The 17,955-nt window shown below is 44.9% G+C and overlaps 1 protein-coding gene across 4 annotated transcripts in view; it reads right to left on the minus strand.

Annotated features, from left to right (window-relative positions):
• VDAC1 (voltage dependent anion channel 1) overlaps positions 1-17,638 on the minus strand; it is a 29,421-nt gene extending 11,783 nt beyond the window's left edge. Inside the window, exons 1-6 of one of the 4 annotated variants that reach the window (XM_006116064.4) lie at positions 17,512-17,617; positions 16,552-16,652; positions 7,513-7,582; positions 6,107-6,156; positions 511-663; positions 363-415 (exon numbers count right to left, since the gene is read on the minus strand). In XM_006116064.4, coding sequence (XP_006116126.1) covers positions 363-415; positions 511-663; positions 6,107-6,156; positions 7,513-7,579 — 323 coding nt within the window. In that variant the 5' untranslated portion in view covers positions 7,580-7,582; positions 16,552-16,652; positions 17,512-17,617. Of the gene's footprint in view, positions 1-362; positions 416-510; positions 664-6,106; positions 6,157-7,512; positions 7,583-16,551; positions 16,653-17,439 lie in introns of all 4 variants that reach the window. The other 3 variants (XM_006116065.4, XM_006116066.3, XM_006116067.4) reach the window with 3 other exon arrangements.
• Between the last annotated feature and the right edge of the window lie 317 nt (positions 17,639-17,955).

Below are 17,955 nucleotides of genomic sequence, written 5' to 3' on the forward strand. Positions count from 1 at the left end.
ATTAATCAGCACACTTCAACTGATTTTAGGGTTTTTCCTGTTCAGATGGTAGCCAAGTATGCATCTTATGATATCACTATATTAAGTCACAAAGACCAAAACAAAACTGTTTCACCTGACACCAGTTTTGAATATAATTTTCAAATTACTCTACTTAATCCTTTGCATCCTACAAATTACGTGAAGAAATGGATTTTCAGTTCCAAGATCTAATAAGATGTGACATGATTTGATCAGAGAATAGCTGCAAACTGTTCTTATACTTCAGTCTGGAAGGAACAAAAGTATAAGCCAGTGTTCTACAAATAAAAACAAGTAAAAAATTATTTTGTGTTGCCCAAGCAAACTTACTCACTTCTTACCCAGTATTAGGAGAGAACGAGGAGTCAAAGGTCAGCTTCAGTCCACGTGCAAGCTGAACAGAAAAGAAATTCACCAGTTGCATTTATAATTAAAAAGGAGACTGTGATAAGTGAATTGGTAAACTGTGACTTTTGAACTAGAAGTTACCTGATCTTCAATAGTAATCTCTGTGCCGAGTGTATTGTCGGTGTTCCACTTCTCTGTGAATGTCAAGCCATATTCTGCCCATTTGTATTTTGTTTCCAAACTGCCAGTAACTTTACTTGTCTCTGAGTTTGCTGAACCTGAGCTTGTAAATTCCTAAAGTAAAAAAAATAAAGTGCAAAATATACTAATTGTAGTAAATTGGGGGAGCATACAGCATCACAATGCTCTCTCAAATGGCTGCTCTATATTTGTTTCTTTGTCATTAATATCACACATACTTGCCTGGACAAATCTGCAAAATAAGAATACTTCACAATTAAGGAATGCACTTATGATGGACGTGTGAATAATTTTCTCTGCTGACATAAGACACTATTTTATGTGTTACTATGCAAGATAAAACCTGTAAAATAAAATAATTTCTCAAGTCTGCAACATCATCTTTAATCAGGTATTTCAATCATTAGCTCAGTTATGCAATGAAACAGCTAATGCTCATTTTGTAGCATATCCTAAATGAGACAAATGCGTAAGGTCATATATTTTGTGAGCAAATACATTTCAAAAGTTCTGACAGAGAGGAAGAGATGCTGCAAATCACAGCAGCAGTAAGGGTACGTCTACACTGCATCCCTAGTTCGGACTAGGGATGAAAATGGAGAAGACCAAAGTAGTTAATGAAGCAGGGATTTAAATATCCTGCACTTCATTAACATGATCTCACAGCGCGCTAGTTTGAATCACAGCTGATTCGAACCAGAGGAGTAACGTTAGGAGTAAAGTAAAGGCTTTAGTCCGAACTAACGTGTCCCTGCACACACTTCCTGGTTCGAATCAGCTGTGATTCGAACTAGTGCGCCGGTGAGATCATGTTAATGAAGTGCGGGATATTTAAATCCCCACTTCATTAACTACTTCGGTCGTCTCCATTTGCATCCCTAGTCCGAACTAGGGATGCGGTGTAGATGTGCCCTAATATACACTTTATTTTAGAACAGGTGACTGATAATGCTGCCAAAGAGCACTCAAGCATAGGTTCCCCAAAGAGCAATGGCTCTGGCCCAGTGGTTCTCAAAGTGGGTTGCAGGCCCACCTGGGTAAGCCATTAACAGGCCCTCACAAGCCACTGACAGGCCCGTGCCGCTTTGTTTGCCTAAAATATTCTTAGCCACAGAGCCTCGCAGTTCCCATTGGCTATGGTTTGCCATTCGAAGCTCCACAAATATGGACACTTTAGGTAAACAAAGCAGTAAAGGCTCATCAGTGGCTTACCCAAGTGGGCCTGCAGCCCACTTGGAGAAGCACGACTCTATCCTGAACACTTTACTCAGCCAAATCAAAGTGCCGAAAAAAAACCCAGCAGCCTTTGTAAGATGAAGTGAATGCAGTTCTCTACTCATCCTATTCATCGGGGCAGAAATGGAAAGACTAAACCCTCATCATCTGGGTAGGAGGCCTAGCCTAAAGAAGAGTACAGACAGAGAGCACACCTAGGTCCCATGATAGGGCAAAATTCGGCCTTTTTAAGGAGGGCTTGGGAAAAGAGGGACTATGCCTATGACGTCCCTTAGTGGGATTACTAGGAGGAGGATGGGAGATGATAAAGACGGAGAAGTGAGAACAGAGCTAGTCTAACCGTAGGGAACAAAATTCATGAACATTTTCATAAAATGTGTGGTTTTGTTTGCGGGGGACACAAAGTGAAGTGGCAAATTATCAGAGGAGTTGAAATTTTCATGAGCTTTTTTGATCAGTGCTAGGGGGAATGTACGATATCCTGGGGTGTGTGACAAAGAAAAGGAAATAAAAAGCCCGAGAAGTTTAGAAGGGATTATTACTCCATTTTCTGGCTCCCATTTTTATTCAAGTCCACTGTACATGCTCATATTCTCTACAACTTGGTTGGGGAACCTTTTTCCAGCAGGGACCCACAGAAAAAAAATGAGTCATGGCCACACACAGTATGGGAGGAAGGGATGCGCAAAGTCTTAAGGCTTCCCTTAGGCTCCAGGCTGAGGCCAGAAATAAAGGGTTCAGGGTGCAGGAGTGGGCTCCCATCTGGGGCAGTGGATTGAGTGGAGGATTATGGCTGGTGGATGGGCTCTGGATTGCAGCTTAGGAGTGTAAGGGCTCCAGGCTGGGACCAAGGGGTTTGGGAAGGGGCTTGGGGCTGGGCAGAGGGGATTGGAGTGTGGGAGAGGATGCAAGCTCTGGCTTCAGGGAGGAGACGGCTGGGGATGGGTCGGGGGTCAGAGTGCAGGATGAGGTTCGGGGTGCAGGCTATTGGAGGGAGTTTGGGCGTGAGAGGGGGCTCAGGGTTGGGGTGTGCATACCAGATATTGGAGGGGGTGCAAAAGGAGGTTCTGTAAGAGGGCTGGGGAAGTTAGGTGAGGGGTACCATTCAGTGCTTACCTTAGGGCACTACCAGTTGGTGGTGCACTGGGGCTAAGGTAGGCTCCCTGCCTCAGCTCCTTTGTGGTTCCCAGAAGTGATTGCCATGTCCAGCTCCTCTGTGGAAGGGCCAAGCACGAATTGGAGCTATGGAGCTGGTGCTTGGGGCAACACACAGAGTTTCCCTGATTGCCCCTCTGTGTAGGAGCCACAGGGATAGGCCAGCAACCTAATGCTTGCGTCTCCTTCCCCATGGGGGCCACCAAGGCTAAGAAAGATTAGCTATGGGCTAGATGCAGGCTGGTTCCCCACCCCTACTCTATAGATTACACACTGCAATAGTTTATATAAAAACAGAGAGAGAGAGTCCTGCTGGGTCAGACCATGGTCCATCTTGGCCAGTTTCCTATCTGCAACAGTGGCCCATACCACAACTTCAGAGGAAACAAAGAACAGGATAATTACATATATGGAGATATACCTCTCTCATAGAGCTGGAAGGGACCTTGAAAGGTCATCAAGTCCAATCCCCTGCCTTTACAGCAGGACTAAGTACCATCCTTGATAGATTTGCATCAGATCCCTAAATGGCCCCCGCAAGGATTGAACTCACGACCCTGGGTTTAGCAGGCTAATGCTCAAACCACTGAGCTATCCATCTTCCAGACATAGTTTCCTGTAGTCAGAGATTTGAAGTCACTGTGAGTACGGGGTTGCATCCCTGACCATCGTGGTAAATAGTAGCTGATGCGCTCCTTTAATTTATCCATTTCTTTTTCAAATGGTTAGTTGTGCATTGTCTGTACTTTCTATTGTTCATATTGCTCTCTTGCTTGCTGCCAATTAATTTCAACAAGCAACTTCAGGTTTTTGTATTGTGTGAAAGGGCAAATAACACTTCTCTGTTGATTTTCTCCACACCATTTATGATTTTATGGACATCCAGTCTTTTTTCTAACATGAACACCCCTAATAATTTCCTCACATGGAAGCCATTCTACACCCTCAATCTTTGTTGCCCTTTTCTGAACTTTTTTCTGTTGCATTATTCACTGTAAGATAGGGCAACCAGAATGGACATAGCATTCAAGATGTGGGCATAAAAATGGATTTACATAGTGGAATTACGGTATTTTCTATCCCACTACAATAGTCTCTAAAAAAATGTTAGCCTTTTTGACCCTTGCTCCATATGGAGCTGAAGTTTTCAGAGAATATCCACAATGACTCCAAGATCTACTTGATGGGTGGTATTACTATATATGTAGAATTGGGATTTTTTTCCCCCCAAAGTGCATTATAGTACACCTTCTCTATAACATCCTTCATAACAACAAATCTTATTACTATGAAATCTTAGCCCATAAGGAGCTGTCAGCTACCTCTCTCCTTCATCTCTTCCCTCCTCCCAGCCAAGTGGTGGAGCTCTCCCTCTATCCCAAACCCTGGGCTATAACAAACAAATAGCTTGGATCCCAACTGGGGATGTAAATCCCGTTTAATTGGCTAACCAGTTAAACATTTATTTAACTGGTTATCCAATTACAGGGGGGCAGGCAGGAGAGCTGAAGCACCTCCAGCCCCTATCACAGACAAGGGCTTCTCTGGCCAGTCAGCCCAAGCAGCCCCTGCCTGCAGTGGGCTCCACAGGGCTGGGGCTACCCCCTGCCTGCAGCAGGCAGGGAGCTGCTTAAGCCCCTACTAGTTAACCAGAACTTGTAAGCCTGACCTGTTATGGTTTGCCCATTCACATACCCAATCCCAACATGTTCATTATAGCAAGGGTGTACTGTATTTTGCACTTACCAATACTGAATGGCATCTACCATTTTGTTGCCCAATCATGCGGTTTTGTGAGATCCCTGTGCACCTCTGTGCAGTCTACTTTTCACTTCACTATCTTGAACAATTTCGTATCATCTGCAAACCTTGCCACTTCTCTGTTCACTTCCTTTTCCAGGTCATTTATTAACACGTTGAACAGTCCAGGTCCCAGTACAGATCTGAGAGTGACCCTGCTATTCACATCTCTTCATTGTGAAAAACAACCATTTAGTCCTATCCTTGTTTCCCATCTTTAAGCCGGTTGCTTCCCTCCTAGCCCACGACTACTTGGGTCCCTTAAGAGTATTTGGTAAGGGACCTTGTCAAAGACTTTCTGAAAATTCAGGTACACTATAAGCAATGGATCATTTTTGTTCACATGCTTGCTGACTCCCTCAAAGAATTTTAATAAATTAGTGAAACATAATTTCACTTTATAAATGCCATGATGATTCTTCCTCAAGAAAACATTTTCACATATGTGCCTGGCAATTCTGTTCTTCTCTATAGTAGGGATGTTAAATTTTGATCAACGAATTGAGTAGTCAATGGAATTTCCATCGAATACTCGATTAGTCAATAAGGGGGCACTCGCTATCCTGCCTTTGCCTCGCCCTTTGAAATGTACAAGAGCCACCACAGCTCTTGTACATTTCAAAGGGAGAGGCACAGCAGCAGGGATGCCTCTGCCCCCCCTGCTTCTTTCAAAGATGGTGCTCAGGGGAAACCAGCTTTTAAGCCAGTTCCCGCTCCCCCTCACTTGCTGCCTCTCTCAGACAGGCAGCGGGGGGGTGGGGGAGAGAGAGAGAGTCTAGTCGAGTGATTACTCGACTATCCGATAAGCATATACTTATCGGAAAGTTGACTAGTTGCTTACATCCCTATTCTATAGTTTCTATCAATTTGCCTGGCATTGAAATTAGGTTCACCAGCTTATTATTGCTAGAATCTCCTCTGGAGCCCTTTTCTCCAGAATTATTTTATAGAAAGATGGTGTGATGTATAGTACGATGTTCTCCAGCAAATATTAAACCAAACTACAAATCTACTCACCAAAATTGCATCCACTAAAAGGGAGGAACTTTTAAAAATGGCAAAATAGAAGTGATAAACTTAACTTAAACCATTTAACTGCTTTCATAGAATATAAGGTATAACTAGGATTTTATACAAATGATGCATAGTATTGAAAATGAACATATCTATTATATATTATACATCCCTCATAACAGAAAGATAAATGCATTGCATAGTACAGCCAGATTATAATATATGTAATCCAGAGTATAAAAAATGTAAAATATGTATTTGTCCATTTTTAGAAATGGCAATATAAAACGCATATAGTTGCTAGATATTAATATTTTCTTTCCAAACTCACCAGTCCATTTTCAGATTTGGTTTTCAAATCAAGTTTTATTAATCCAAATCCTAAAAAATAGCAAAAAAACAAGAATTGTACATTAGTTTAAAACAACAACATACAGAAGCAGCATTTCTGTTTTAGTTCTTACAGCTCCCAGCTACATCTCTTTGAACCATCTAAGAAAATAGGATTTATTTAAAAAGTCAGCAGTTGATCCTCTTACTTGTTTGCCAAGAGACAGATTTTGCCATTTATATTCATATTAGGTAGCACCTTCATACACTAGTCCTACTGATTTCAAAGGTACTTCTTATACAAGGCTAGAATAGAATATCTCTAACACCAAGGAATACTTTGGTCCACAAGTAACTCTAATTACTTTACTGACACTATGAATGAAGTAAGGTACATTCAATATGAGTACGGGGGACTCATAATCTGGCCCATAAAAAGTTACTATACACCAATTTCCTTCAGACCAGAGCGCCCTAAGGGAGGCACTGATGCGCCAATCATAGGAACCCATGGAATGCAGTTCCTCCAACACCCTGAAACTGAGGCAGAAAGTTCAGCCTGAACCCAGATACTATTTAGGGATGTATGTGACTAGTCGAGTCATTACTTGATTAATCATTTCTCCCCTGCCTTGCTGCCTCTCTCAGAGGCAGCTGAGGGGATGGAGGAGGTAGAAGCCAGTGCGGGGGGGAACCAGCTTAAAAGCTAGTCCCTCACCTCCCATCAGAGTCTCCGTGAAGAGACAGGGGAGGCAGAGGAGCAGCAGGGGACTAGGCATGAGCTAGTGATAGCTAAGTCCTGGCTCGTGCCTGGTTTCCCTCTGTGCTTCTGCTTTTTAAATGTAGTAAGAGTCGCCCGTTCCCCCACTGCACCTGGCTCTTATTACATTTAGAAGGCAGATCCACAGCGGGCTAGCTTCCAGGGCCAGGAGCTAACCCCTATGCGGCTCTGCAGTTTCCCCCTTTATCAAAAAGTCAATGGAAATTCCATCGACTACTCGATTAACTGATTAAATACAATTTAACTTCCTTTAATACTATTATCTGCAAAATAACTTAAAATGTCTTCATCACAGAAGGCATTTAAACTAGCAGCCAAGCTGTCAACAGCTCAAAATAAACCTGAGTGAAAATTTCAATCAAGATTTTTTTTTCTTTTGGTTCCAACTTGGTTTCGGCTAGTTATTAGATTTTGTAACAGGTCTCCCGGTTAACCAGTTGCTTGGATTACTGGTTCTCCATTAACAACCTATACAGGTCAGAGTAGCAGAAACCAGATGGTGGTTTCTAATAGACTGTAGTGACATTTCTAGTAGGGAAGAGAATAAACTTTTAACAAGACAGCTTCACAGGAGTTGGTTATTCAGTAAAAGAAAAAAAACCTGAATTCCTCTTGGTATTATTTACCATAGCCCTTGGTGAAAACATCTCTGGCAGATTTTCCTAGATCAACGTAAGCAGGGGGGACAGCCATTTTCTGCAAAAACAAGAGATTACATTATTTAGAATCATTTTTCTAGCTGATCGTTTAAGCACATCTTCCAGCAGGGGTGGGGAACCTTTTTTTGGTCAGGGGAGAGTGAAAAGCAAAGCTTTAAAAGGGGGGGAAAAAAAAGAGAGAGATTGAGAAGCAGAAAGATACTTCCCACATTCCCCTCACGCATCAGAGTTCTAGTGGGACCCAGACAAGTAGATGTGGGCCCCTCCTATTCTCTGGGGTGGAGCCAAAATGAGGAGTTCAGGGTGTGGGATGGGGCTGCCAGGAAATGAGCTTGGGATGTTGGGTCTGGATGGGATGCTGCAGGGCTGGAACGCAAGCTCATGAATGCTGGGAGGGGTGGGGGGGCAAACCTCGGGGTCTATATCCAGGCAAGCCAGGGATCAGATGTGGCCCCCAGGCCATAGATTCCCCACCTGTTATAGTATGGTCACTTTCCTTTTTCCAAACATAAGCTTTCAATTAGCTGTAGAGCTAGATTAGGCAAATACAGCCCGCAGACCATATCCAGCCCGCCAAGCCACCGGATCTGGCCTGCAGAGAAGTAGGGAGCCCCAGGCAGACTCTCCTACTTGCCCCGCATGCTGCTCAAACATGGCTGCAGGGCACTTTCTCTTTGAGTCCGGAGGGGATGGGAGAAGATTCAGCTGCTGCTCCTGCCCCCAGCACAATCCCATTGGCTGGTTTCTGGACAGATACTGGCCAATGGGAGCTGCCTGTATGAATAACAGGCAGCCACAAAACACAACCCTCCTGCTCACTTACTCAAACACACGGCCGAGCAGGCAGAAATATTTTAAGCTCTGCAAACCTTTAGCTCTGCAGACAGGCAGGCTGGTAAGTCTCCTGGTGAGAACTTGCCTCTGGCATTTCAGCCTCTTCCTTCCCCAACCTTCTGCCCCACACTCCTGCCCTGTGACTCCACATGCATCCATACCCCCTCCCAGATCTGGCACCCCAGTCTCCTGCCTGAGATCACAATCCCCTCCTACCCTAGGTCACATCCCAAAACCCTGCACCCCAGTTCCCTGCCCTAGGTCACAACTACCTCCTTTACCCAAACTCCCTCCCAGACCCCATTCTCCCTCCTGCACCCCAATCCCTTACCCCAAGCTCCTTTCTGCACCTAAACTCCATCCCAGATCCTGCACCTCCTCCATTAATATCATGCAAGAGTGCAGACCTTGATCACTTTCCAAAATATTGGGAGTGGCCCCCATAAAAAATTATTGGCCACCTCTGAGCTAGATAAAGTAACTGAACTGCAGCCATATTGATATTTTCTTTAGTGGCCAGTATGTAGTCAGAGACATATATGCCATGTTGAATCAGAAACCATCTGTACAGAGGAGCGTGAGGAGAACTGGGGCAAAGGATGGTGATGGGGTAGGCAGAAGGGAGAAAGTGGGTAAGGAGAGCAGGGGCAGTCAGGGGAGGGAGAGGCACCAGGAAGGTGCAGGGGTAAGAGAAAGTGCAGGTGCCACAGGATGAAGCAGAAGGGCAGACTCTGGAAAGGAGGGACGGGCCCCTGAGGAGAGAGGCAGGGCAGGTGGGTAAAGGGAGGTGTTAGGAGAAGGGATGTGGAGGGGTAGCTACAGATGATCAGAGTGGGGCTAGAAGAGGAGTGGGCACGGGGGAAGACAAGGGCTGATGCAGGAGAGTGGGGCAGGTCCCAGGAGGGATGAGGGGAGTGAGAAGAGCAGGAGTCAGGACAGCAGAGGGGTAGGGGGCAGCAGGCATCAGAAGAGCAGATGGGGAGAGGGGACATGGCAGCAGAGGGAAAAGGGAAAGGTTTATAAGATATTTATTAATAACTTGGATGCCACAGTGGCACACATCCGAACAAGTGCACATGAACTCAATACTTGTGCACCAGACAAAAGTCACTCCACGCATGGGAGGAAAATCTTAGAGGGAACACTTCCCCCAGCTGCTCGCCCCGAGTTAATGCAATGCAAATTGGGTTAGCAGGATAGTTGCATGGGGGGCCCTGTGGGGGAAAACTCATCCCTATTGGTAGGAGGACAGTGAGAGGAGTTCTTAGAGGGGGTCACACAACACCCTTTACTTTGGGTCACATGTCCCTCTTGACCCCAGAAGTACTACCTCCAGGGGTGGGACTTCTTGTGGCAGGGGGAGTGGCTAATGTATCCCTAATTTTGGTTCAGAAAATATGGTCACCATATCTCTAGCATTGACCTATGAGCTTTTACTTATTTGTTAATCCACTAACTATAACATCCTTAATTACAGTCAATAGGAGCAGCGGGGAAAGCCTCCAGGTAGCACATCCACAGGCTGCTGTTCCCCCAGGCCAGCGTGGGGGAGGGAAAGGGGGAGCAGCAGCGCACTGAGCCGCTTCTGGCTGCACTTCTTCCCCATTAGCTGGATCCAGCAGCGAGGCTCAGGGCTTCCTCCCCTACTCCATGGGAAGCCAGCATTGGTGCTCAAACCTTGGGGGGGGGGGAGGAGAGCAGTGCAAGGCTGGAATGCCAGAGCGGGCTCCCCTCTACAGGGACAAGGGAAGGGGACAGGATGAACTCAAGCTGTGGCCCACCACAGATGTCAGTTTGAGAAACACTGCCTTAATGTAAGGCCCAAAGCCCAAACAAAACGCCACCCATCACACACACAAAAGGGTACTCCTTTTCCTTTCTTTGGCTTCAGACTTGGATGTAATTTGTTTCAACATGAGCTCCACCACCCATTAACACCTTACAGGCACTTTTAAACAGCCATTTAAAACCTCAAGCATCCACTTCAACAAGTTGTTGCCTGGCAAAGAAGGATCTTGCTGTTACATAAGTGAGGAATCCCTATCCTAGGGCATACAAAACTGACTTGGTGGCTAAATCAAATTGAACTGTCTTCTCAGATTACACAAAGTAGAGAGCGTGTATATAGTCATTTTCAGATCTAGGTTCAGTTACTCAGACTACATTTAGGGTTGCCAGGTGTCCAGTTTTGAATCGAATAGTCCAGTATTTGAGCTTTCTGTTGAGGAAACAAGTTGAGAAAATATAAATGTCCGGTATTTTCTAAATAAGATGCAATGTAGATTGTGATGTAATGTCAAGTGTGTTTGGTATTTTTGTTGAAACCATCTGGCAACCCTAACTACATTGTGTCTGGACATATCAAAAGACTCAGAGTCAAGATGGAGCAAGTAATAATTTTTACTATATCAACTTTTGTTGAATAGTGATAGAAATGTAGCCGTGTTAGTCTGGTGTAGCTGAAACAAAATACAGGACTATGTAGCACTTTAAAGACTAACAAGATGGTTTATTAGATGATGAGCTTTCGTGGGCCAGACCAGAGGAAGTGGGTCTGGCCCACGAAAGCTCATCATCTAATAAACCATCTTGTTAGTCTTTAAAGTGCTACATAGTCCTGTATTTTGTTTCAACTTTTGTTGGTGAGAGAAACAAGCTTTCAAGCTCTCTCACCAGCAGAAGTTGGTTCAATCAAAGATATTGCCTCAACCACCTTGTCTTTCTAACATCCTAGCACAGCTACAACCACACACATCTGAAAACCCTTGCAATTTCTTAGTAGGGCACATCAAAAAGTATCTGACATCAAGCAGCTAAATGGTTAATAAAAAGTCCAAAGGATTTGAAGCTGCTTACATTAGGGCTGAATTTGGTGGGGGGGGGGGGGGGGGTAGTGCGGGTGCCAGCATAAAACCTGGGATTTAATTTTGCATGCACTTCTTCCTATAGAAGAAACATTTTTTTAAAGTTGGTCAGATGGGGTTCTGCAAAAAAAAAAAAAAAAAAAAAAAAAAAAAAACACACACACAACACCACCACACACACACACAGCAATCACATATGCACACACACACCACAGCTTATAAAAGCTATTATTGCTTTTACTTTAAAAAATATTTCTCTGTTCTGCAGACCACAGCACGTCGTCAAATTTAAAAACACAGCACAACTATGGCCCTCAGTGCACAAATTGAATGACACAAAATAAAGTCAAGGTGGGCCTAGCAAACTCCAGACATATTGGCTACGTCTACACTGGCCCCTTTTCCGGAAGGGGCATGTAAATTTCACTAGTCGTCGTAGGGAAATCCGCGGGGGATTTAAATATCCCCCGCGGCATTTAAATAAAAATGTCCGCCGCTTTTTTCCGGCTTTTAAAAAAGCCGGAAAAGAGCGTCTACACTGGCCCCGATCCTCCAGAAAAAGTGCCCTTTTCCGGAGGGTCTTATTCCTACTTCAAAGTAGGAATAAGACCCTCCGGAAAAGGGCACTTTTTCCGGAGGATCGGGGCCAGTCTAGACGCTCTTTTCCGGCTTTTTTAAAAGCCGGAAAAAAGCGGCGGACATTTTTATTTAAATGCCGCGGGGGATATTTAAATCCCCCGCGGATTTCCCTATGACGACTAGTGAAATTTACATGCCCCTTCCGGAAAAGGGGCCAGTGTAGACGTAGCCATTGAGCTAATCCAGAATCAGGGCCACTTGCCATATAAACAATGCCACTTTCCAGTCATAGCAGCCAAATCTCATTAGAATTCAGTGAGGGGTATTCCCAAAAGAGGAAGCAGTATCAAATCATAGTATTAGAACTCCTCACATTTGAAAACAAGGTAAATATTGCTGTGAAGGAAAACCCACTCTGATATTCTATACAAGCCTTAACTGCTCTCAGTATAAGCAGCATTTTCAACAGACACCTAAAAAAAAAATCACATTGATTCGGTGTGCTCTCTTAAAATTTTACACTAACTTGTTTTTTACGAAGACCATGTGCTAATATTATTTTATACAGAAGAAGTATTAAAAATATATAAATAAAACTCCAAAGTGCCAAATTCTGCTCTCACATTTGTGCACCTCCACTAACAGCAATACAGTTACTCTGAATTTATACAAGTGTAACAGAATGGAGGAAGGCCCACAGTTTCAGTTCTAAGATTTTACTGCCTGCAAGCCATCAGCAGGGAGAGTCAGCCATGACTGTGTGATGAATCAGCTACAACATGCTTCTCCAATGCAGCAGTTGTCTGTGGTTGTAGGGCAGTGGCAAATGCCTAGTCTCCTCTTATGTAATCACTATAATTAAGAAATAGCATAGTAATGCTAAATCTATGTCCACTGTGCATCTGTTTGCAAGGCAAATCAATTAAGTTACACAGAAAGAGGTGTCTGGTGAAAAACATTCTATGAATAAGCTGGTGGTTAAGCTAATTATTGGTAGTGACAAAAAAATAAATTATTTCTGTTCACATCAGCTTGCCAAGAGAAGTCTACAGTATTACAGGAGAAAAAATGAACTCATCACATCATTTACGACTGTAGCATGTTTAACCAAAATAAAGAGCCAGACACTAAAGACATACCAAGCACATGCCCTTGTCTTTCACGTCAAGAATTCCAGGAGGTGAACTCAGACTAGGTCACAACTGAAACTGAAAGTGTTGGCCTTAACCTCATGCTGCTGTGTCTACAGATCATAAAACTACCACAACTCAACCCCTGCTCATAGGAGGCCAAGATTTAAATACCAGGAAATACTCGAGTTATTGAGGCACCGACAGAGAACTACTTGGGGAAAATCTGAACCGAGCACTGGGCTCATAGTAGAGCTACTAAAGTGAACTCTAAATTCAGAATTGTAAGGAGAAAAAAAAATCTTCCTTCAGAGAGTGCAGTAGCCTCCACTTAAGTTATTATAGACAACAGGGATCAAATTCAGCCCTGGTTAAGAAAACTCTGTTACAGCCACCAGAGTTCCACCTCTTCAAGAACTATTAAAGATAATTAAATGGCATCACAGTATCTGAGCAATATCCCCACAATATTCTTATGAAGTAGGGAGGTACATTTAACAGGAAATTGAGGCATGGAGTTTAGGAGACTTGCCCAAAGCCACACAAATTATCTGTGGCAGCACAGCCAACTATCTAATCTTACAAACCCAAACACTCTTGCACTGCTCCCTGTGTTGCCCTGCCTCTTCCCAAGGTCATGCCCCTTCCCAGAAGCCACAGCCATGTTTACTCCACCCTCCATCTCCCTCCCTTGCTCTCTCTTACCCTCACTCACTTTCAACAAGATAGAGCCTGTACCCCGACACTCTGCCCTATGCTGGGACCAAGGGGTGTGGAGTGTGAGAGGGAACTCTGGGCTGAGCTTGGGGCAGGGATGCAGAGCGCAGGTTCTGGGAGGGCGATTAGGTGCAGGAGGGGGCTTCAGGGCTGGGGTGAGGGGTTGGGGAGTGGAATGGTGTGAGGGGTGCTGGACACTGGCTCTAGGAGGGGGCTCAGGGCTGGGGAAGGTTGGATACAGGCTCTGGCCATATGGTGCTTACATGGGTGGCTCCTGGCTGGTGGAGTAGAGGGGCAAAAGGCAGGCTCCCTGCCTATCCTGGCTCCTGTGCAGTTCTCAGGCATGTACCTGCAGACCCTAGGGGCAGGGGGCCAAGTGGCTCCATGTGCTGCTCCTGCCATTTCTATTGGTTGCAGTTCCCAACCAATGGGAGCTGCAGAAATCAGCATTTGGGGTGGGAGGGCAGCCAGGGGTGACCCTCTCCCCTGCCTAAGGGTCACAGGGACATGCCCAACAACCACAGACAAAACCAGGTTTGGCATCCCTATCCACACTGAGTTTGTGGAACTCTTTGCAGGATAAGGGCCTTATTCTTTCTTCACTGAGCTAATATTATGCATTTTAAACCCTCTCAAACCAGTTACATTATCATCCAAATAAGTAATGCATTTAGTTATTAAATACTGGTGTATTTAAAATACTCTAGCAACTCTTGATTAATCAAGCAATAAACATTTTCAAAAACCCTTCAGTGCATATTTACAAGACCAGTTCAATGATCTTTGGGTTCAGGATCCGACTTCCATGGCTTTAAATACAATTTTAACGTAGACAGTTTTTATTATTGTTTGTAAAATTTAAGATACTTATGAAATACAAAACACGGGATACAATTCTGCCCTCCCCGTTGTGACCATCAAGCTAACGAAGGTTGTGAAAGCTAACCAAGTGCCAAAGATCCTATTATTTAAAAATAAAATCACAAATTAATCTCTAATTGATTGTGCAAATACATGTATAGGAAGCAGTGAGCAATAATGTGACCATTGGAAGCAAGGATGGGAACAGAATTAAGACAGTGATTTATTTGGCCAGTGATATCTGAGTTGCCAGTTATATGACCAATGCAGGACAAGGTAACCAGTTCAGAGGGCACAGTATGCCTGGGCAAAGCACTGAAGAGCAAACCATATGATACTTCTATTATTACATCAGCACGCCCTCAAATTAATGGGTCTGACTAGTTAATATTGAGGGTAACAATTGGTTCCCCAGTGTATTTTTGTTTGCTAGTTCCTATCACACTACAGGAAAATGGCTCCCTGAAGCAGCCAGCTTGTACCTGCAGCGGTTAGGGGCGGGGGTATAGGTTAAATCCATTTTCTCCTTCTATGCTTTTCATCTGTCATTTTCTCAAAATATGTATGTCTGGGCTTTGCAATCTCACTACTTAGATTCTGTTTGACACCGTCCTGCAGGTAAGCCACAAGACTGAATCGGGGATATCTTTTTGGTTTCCATACCCAATTCAGACTTTCTTGCACTACCAGACAAATGCTATAGCAGGATGGGGGGGGGGGAGGGGGGAGAAACAGGAGGAATACAGAAAATGACGGGCCAAACAAATGACTTGTTATGTAAAAATGGAGCAGGTCTTGTACTTTAAAGAGTTTTCACACTGCGAACATCCTTCTTCAAAGAGATTCTGACAATTCCTACCAGGGAATGAACAAATCTTCATTTCTGACCCTCACAAAGCAATCTGGTATGCAACACAGAATCATTATCACTGCTCCTTAGAATTGTATCCTTTGGTATATATGGTTGTGACAATTTTCTTCCACTATTTGATCTGAGGAAGTGGGTCTGGCCCACGAAAGCTCATCACCTAATAAACCATCTTGTTAGTCTTTAAAGTGCTACATAGTCCTGTTTTTTGTTTCAGCTACACCAGACTAACACGGCTACATTTCCATCACTATCCTTAGAAATAACTCTACTCAACAGCATGGATACCTTCCACTCCAATTTTACTTTAACTGATGGCCAGTGACAGAAAATACATGGAGACAGAGCTACTTTACACCAACAAAAATTGTTCTTCCAGATCACACGTGACAAGACAGTGTGGAAAAACTTTCATGGCTGCTGCACAAGGCTGAGCCTGATCATAGGTTAAATGAATTCAGTCCCTAGCATTCTTAAACTGGTCCTTTACCCAGTCTTAACATTCAGTTAACATATAAATAACTTCTTTTTTAAAAAGTACATGTATTTTGGGAGTTGGGTGTGTGTGTTTTATTGAATATCTCATGCTGAATTTCTCTCACTTCTGGAACTCCACTAAACCCTACAATTCATTCCCACTTTTCACAAGAATACGGAAAATAACAGGCTGGAATGAGCCAGTTAAAATAAGGTAAATTACTGGCCAAAGATTCTGTGATGAGTCATGCTATCATATAACAATATAAGCAGACATATAGCCAGTGACCTTTGCTTTATATGAAAATGAAAAATTATAAAAAGCTGCACATATCTCAGGAAGCATGCTTTCAGAAACATGTACACGTCAAGGGTTAAAGGATAATTACCTTAAAGACAATTCTCAGACTGATTAGCAGCTAGTACTACCACTCCATTAAAGACAATGGGATTGTAGGGAGAGTTAATGGCAGAATTTTGTCCACTACATGGAAGTATCCTCATATAACCAAAATTCTGTTACCTGTTATTGCTCACATTTATATCAGTCACATAGCAAGTCATGCTTCAAAGGATCAAAACTCATCTGAAATGAAAGATTATAATCTACACTATTTCAGAAAAAGTTTATATAGTAAATTGTTAGCAAAAATATTCTTATTTTGCCTCCACGTACATTTTAAAACATGCAAAGCTTAGCTGCTATGGAATTTCCTCCTATCATTCCTGAGACCAATTGAAGCAGTTCACATTTCAGGATCCTGCAGTTTTAACAGCCTGATGGACAAACAGCAAATATGTTTTATTACTGTCAGGCCTCAAAAAAAAAAAAAGAAAAAAAAAAGGTATGAAACAGGCATTAAGGGCATTCAGAATGCAAGGGGAGGAGGAGGCCCTGGAAGTATGAGCACCCAAAATCCAACCAAGAACAGGGATGAATGCAGTCCAGATAATGCACAATAGTAAAATCTGGTTGGTGGAGAAGTTACAAATTGTAGGCACAATAATTTACATCCCTCTCCTGGCTATGAGAATAATCTACATATTGCATCAGCTAGTAGAGCCCTGCACTGCGATGTAACCCGTCCTAGGGATTCGCCGGGGGGAGGACAGCAGACTCGCATGTTCTAGTCGGGGCCTGTATGAGAATGCGGTAGGGTAAATCTTACACGCCTTCCCCAGAGAGAAGGTCACCTACAGACTGGCTCTGGGGGGATGACGGGGTGGAGAAGGAAGCGGGAGATGCCATCCTGCAAACCCCTCCCTCTCTGAGCCAGCTGGCGGCGGGCATAAGCCGGGGGCGCTGCCTGAAATAGGGACCACGCTGCCGAGAACATCCGACGCCCTCTCCGCATGGCTGCACCACCCCGAAGGTGACTGGAGGAAGACCGGCTCAGCCCAGCCCTTTGCATCCAGGCGCCCGGCTCAGGCTCCAGGGCGGGGGAAGGGAGGCAGCTGCCAGGGCCTGGCCGCAGCACAGAGCTCCGGGCCTTTGCAAAAGGCACCGCCCGGCCCCATCCCTCCTGCGGGCCGCCCCCTCTCTCCCCGGCCGCCGCCCGGTTACCTCTGCAGAGCGGCCTGCTCGGAGACAGGGAGGAGGCTGCGGAGCGGCGCCGCTGCCGGCCCACGCGCTTACCTTGCTCGCCGGGCTCTGCGGCGGCTGTAGCCGGGCTGAGTGACAGCTGGGTGGGAGGGAGCGGGGCGGACCTAGGAGCCCGGCCTAGGGAGAGACCGCGATAGCAGCCCAGACACTCCCTGACAGACGGGAGACGGGACTCCCGCCCCCTCCGGAGCGGCTGGGGCTGCCTCGCCCCGCAGCTGGGTGGGGAGCTCTTGCAGGGCTTGGCAAGGAAAGGGGGTTCGTCAGATCTCCAGCAGCTGCCCAGGGGTTTAACCCGGTGCTGGGCAGAGCCGCGCTGGGCTCAGCCCTGCCCTGGCAGCGGGTGGGGAGCATGATACCCAGAAGCCTCGTCCACCTTCAACTTCTGGGATGCCGAGTCTAGGGCACGCCGGGGTGCTGCAACCCGCACCTCTGGCTCCAACGGGTTTCCAGCTGCTACAGGAGTTTATATTTGGTTCA

Source organism: Pelodiscus sinensis, chromosome 17 (genome assembly GCF_049634645.1).
Source record: "Pelodiscus sinensis isolate JC-2024 chromosome 17, ASM4963464v1, whole genome shotgun sequence".
NCBI classification, from domain to species: domain Eukaryota; kingdom Metazoa; phylum Chordata; order Testudines; family Trionychidae; genus Pelodiscus; species Pelodiscus sinensis.